This window comes from Buceros rhinoceros, unplaced genomic scaffold (assembly GCF_000710305.1).
Source record: "Buceros rhinoceros silvestris isolate BGI_N320 unplaced genomic scaffold, ASM71030v1 scaffold4347, whole genome shotgun sequence".
Taxonomy (NCBI): Eukaryota; Metazoa; Chordata; class Aves; order Bucerotiformes; family Bucerotidae; genus Buceros; species Buceros rhinoceros.
The window spans coordinates 33,795-38,090 of NW_010420283.1; the positions used below are offsets into that span (position 1 = coordinate 33,795).

At 54.3% G+C, this 4,296-nt stretch overlaps 1 protein-coding gene across 1 annotated transcript in view; it reads right to left on the reverse strand.

Annotated features, from left to right (window-relative positions):
* The window catches only part of GTF2IRD1 (GTF2I repeat domain containing 1), a 45,348-nt gene that overhangs the window by 22,632 nt on the left and 18,420 nt on the right, over positions 1 to 4,296 (reverse strand). Inside the window, exons 12-13 of the mRNA XM_010139246.1 lie at positions 732 to 769; positions 19 to 99 (exon numbers count right to left, since the gene is read on the reverse strand). Coding sequence (XP_010137548.1) covers positions 19 to 99; positions 732 to 769 — 119 coding nt within the window. The remainder of the gene's footprint in view (positions 1 to 18; positions 100 to 731; positions 770 to 4,296) is intronic.

Genomic DNA, 4,296 nt, shown 5'->3' on the forward strand with positions numbered 1-4,296 from the left:
CCGGTGCCCAGCACCTACCTGGCACGGTGATCTGGATGATGTCCAGCTCGTCCGGCTCGATTTTGATCTGCCTGATGCCACCCAGCTCTCCTGAGGTACCTACCAGGGAAAAGCAACGAAAGGCAAATCGCCAACAGGAACCGGCAATGCCGTGTCTGCCCACCAGCATGGGCAGGGAAACCGAGGCTGGCCGCGACTTCAGTGCCAACCGAGGATCCCACAGCCAAGTGGCCCAGTGGCACCAAGCCCATGGCATGGAGGTACCCAAAGGGCACCTATGGGCATGCCCCTCTGCAAACAGCTCAGCTGGCAGGAGCTGTTGGTGCCTTCGAACCGGCTGCTGGCCCTCATCATGTGCTTGTTCCTGACTTTCTTCACTTAAAATGAACTGGGTCACCCAATGAGCGTTGGAGGGGATGCAGGAGGAGCATCTCCAGCAGGTACTTACAGGAAGAAGGGAACTCAGAGACTGAAGACTTCCCTTAGCTTCACATTTAAGCACAAGCTTAAATCTCATTATTTCAATTAACGCACTTTTGGGACCCAGCTGGAGGGTCACAGGGTAAGACCCTTCATCTCTGCATCTACTGAACAGGGATAAAGACCTTAGAGAACTGCACCGTGAGGCAACCAGGTAACTGATGCCATGTGTCCGAGTCACTGTGCAGGCAGCTTTCTCTAGTGCCCCCCCAATATCACTCTTTTGCAAGAGAAAATGAATTATTCCTCACCTGGTTCACAAGTTTCAGAAACACTACACTTCTCGGACCTGGAAGGGAAAGGCAGACGAGAGATGGTCACAGAGCAACCAAAGAGAGCTTAAAACCCAGCGGTGTGCGGAGGGCTGATCCTGGCAGGAGGGAGAAACTCATCAGCCTCCTGCGACACCAGGCAAGGGCTGCAGAGGGGTCCCCAAGGACACCGCACCCACAGGCCCAGCAGCGTCACGGCATCTGGGGCTGCAAGGGACAGCCACGGTCTGTGGATTCTCTGTGAAAAAGCCCCGCTCCCAAACCCTTCCCAGTCCTGCACCACCGCTGACCACAGCCCTGCCTCTAGACCCCGAGGGATGCAACTGCAGCAGAGAGCTCCTGAAAGCAAGAGGGGTTTGAAGCCCCAGACCTGGCTGACTCCGTGCCCTGGTGGCAGAGAGCAGCGCATAAAACATCGTTACAATGTGGTTACTCATGGAGCTAAAGTAAATAGGGAGAAAGGAAAAAAGTCAATTGATTTGGTAAATATTTATTCTGCTCAAAGCTTCTATCCCCTGAAAACTGGGCGCTATCCCAAACTCGCATCTACAGTTAACTTTGCATGCCCAGGAATTTACACAAGGTGTTCAGCATCCAAATGAGATTACTTTGCTTTCTCAGGACGTATTTGCTTTCTGCCTCTCTCTTTCTTAAACAAGAACAACCACAGCTCTTTGGCAGCAAGGGACCCAAGGAACGGCACTGGAAAACTCACTCCTCCACAATGCCGGTCCTTCAGGGGGAAGGAAAACCCTTCTGAGCCAGCACCACTTCCCCATTGGCTCAGGGGCATGTTCAAAACCACTTCTCACCCACCTAAACCCACTCAGCAGCGTCAGCAGAACAAACTAGGGGCAACGCAAAGAAAGCCCAAGTGCTCTCGAAATGTTCTTCCTCAACGGGCAAAAAGGCTCTCTGCTCTAGAAAGTACTGCATCTATTACCCAGGAGCCTTGGGAAGGGCTTTAAACCTTCCGCTAGGTCATCCTTTCACTAGGCAACTCTAGGAGGAGGGCTTCCCCGGGGAGCGCGTTACCCCTCGCAGGATCTGGCCCTTCTCCCTGGAGTATTTGGTGTTGCCCTTTCCCTGAAACTGGACTCTGACCTGGGTGAACCATTGCTATGGAAATGCTCTGCTCCCATCAGAGAACAGGAGCAGGAAAAACACAGTGGGATTTGAATATCAACCTGTATTTCCCTGCAGCCAGGCATTATCAATGCACTGGGAGAATCACTGAATCACTGGGGAGATCTAAGTGGACCGAACTTACAAACACCAGGCAAACAAGCTGTGCCACACCACTGCGATTTGCCATCCCCTTCGTGACCAGAGGGACACAGGGACCTCAGGTCTGTGCTCGATTAAATGTGCACACACACACAGCGTAAATCAGGAACAGGGCAGACAGACACTCCACTGGGATAAACTCACAAGGGGCCCCGGGGTGATCTTTGGGTTGTGCCTGATTTACGCCGGTGGATGGTGGTCAGCCCAGCCCAGTCCACGTGACAGCACCACCACAGGGAGGGCAATCCAAATCTGGCTGGATACAAATTACCCCTTAAACACCAATTTTTTCCCCCATGGGGATTTTCTGAAGTGGTTTTACTGCTCGTGCAACCCCTCCCTGGCCCGCAGCTGCAGTGCAGCATGTGAGATGGGGATGGTGCAGCAGCAGCAAGGGCTGTTCGGGAACAGACTCCAGCCACCCTCGCAGCTCTGCAGTGGCAAACCTCAGCTCCCACCCCACCGGCACCCTCCCACAGACACACAGCAGCTGGCTATCTACCTATTGCTGTGCAGAAACTGGCTCGGCATCTCTAATAGCCCATCCTTCCACCTTCATGATGCCAGTCACACCAATTTAACTGCACAGTGGGATCTTCTGTTGCAAAAATTAAGTGTCCTAATTGCAAATGTTAACAAATGAACAGCAAAACAAGAAGCCTCAGGGCAGGTTTCAGCCCCGTGGTGTGCTCAGAGGCCAGCAGTATTTGAAGCACCACCATTTCTTGTGGCATCCAGGGCAGAGCAGATGCTCCACTGCTCCCCAAGTCTAAATGCCTCCAGACGTGGAGCGATCTGGCAAGGTGCAGAGAGCAAAACGTGGCTGAAGAATGGTTTTGTGGCTAAGCCCTAGCTGGGGATCCCGGAGATCGAGTTTAGTTCCCTGTCACACCAGTGAAGCACCTCAGCCTGGGACCCAGCCCAGCTGAGTTCCCACTGCAGATGTCTCCAGCCGAGGCTCTCATGCAGAGTCCCTTCAGGACCCGATCAGGAAGAGAAGCGGGCACTCGTGGGTGCCTCTAACCCGTTTACAATGGTTGGAAAGGGCTGACTCACCCAGTGCACTGAGCTTGTGCTGGTGAAAGGTTCTGGAGTGACTCAGCCAGCCCCGCTCCGGCATGGACAACCAACGGCAGCCACCGCCAGCCTCTCCCCAGCAAAGCGGGCAAATGGCCCTGCTGCTGTGGCTCTGTTCCCCCAGCACAGCACGTAGTGTGCTGTCCTTTGGGTGACACCAGCTTGCTGAGCACCAACAATCGCAACCTGTGTACGGTACGAATGCACAAATCACCCACCATAGTGTTCCGCAGCAGAGGGACAGCAAGGTTGTGCAAGAGCCACCCCAACCCTGTGGGGTAAAACCACCCCCAAGCTCTCCTTTGAAGCTTCACACACCCAGAGGGCTGGGTGACAAATGCCAGCCCCACGGACTTGGCAGCTCAAGAGGTCTCTGCCCTCTGAAGCCACAGGATTTCAGTGCTTGGTGCAATGCTGGGCTCGCTCACTGCCTGCTCTAACACTGCTGATGTGGCTGTTCCCCTGCCCAGGGGGGGCATGACCGAGGAGGCACAAGGCAGCCACATCCACGGGGACACATGTGAAACAACACTGGCAAGAACCAGGAGGAGACTCCAACCTGTGGCAGCTTCACATCAACAAAGAGCTAAGGAGGGAGGAGAACCCAACACATGCCATGGAGGTGATGGGGCAAGTTATTCCATCTCTCTTGCAGAAGTTACCAACCCCCTAGCACAGTCTACAGCCCTGGATGATGGTGACACTTCATCCCGGAGGGGCTGAGGAGCACTTGCTCCTACAGCCCTGCTCCTGAGCCTCCCTGCAGCTGGTGGCCTCCAGCATGGGTGTACGGATCATCCCAGCAAAGTTCACTCTGCTGCTTGTAAACCCAGCCATGACCGAGCCGTCCGTGCGGGGCAAGGCTGGGAAAAGGCTCCTTTCCTTGCAGGACGGGCTCACCCGCCAGCACCAGTTATGAACTGCTGCTCTGCTTCTCTTGTTTAAAGTGATTTCAAAGGTAAAGGCTGGGGCTAAATATACCTTGCTTCTGACCAGCTGAAGCAAAAATGAAAGAAGCTGGGGCTACACAGAGGAAAATACCTCTTGGATCTCCCAGCATGGGTTGGAAAGCAGCACTACGCACTTCACAGCTCCTGCCAGCACGTTACAGACCAGTCTAGCTTGTGGCATGGTTGTACCAGAAACAGGCACTCTCGCACAAAGCCTCCTGCCCTGCTGA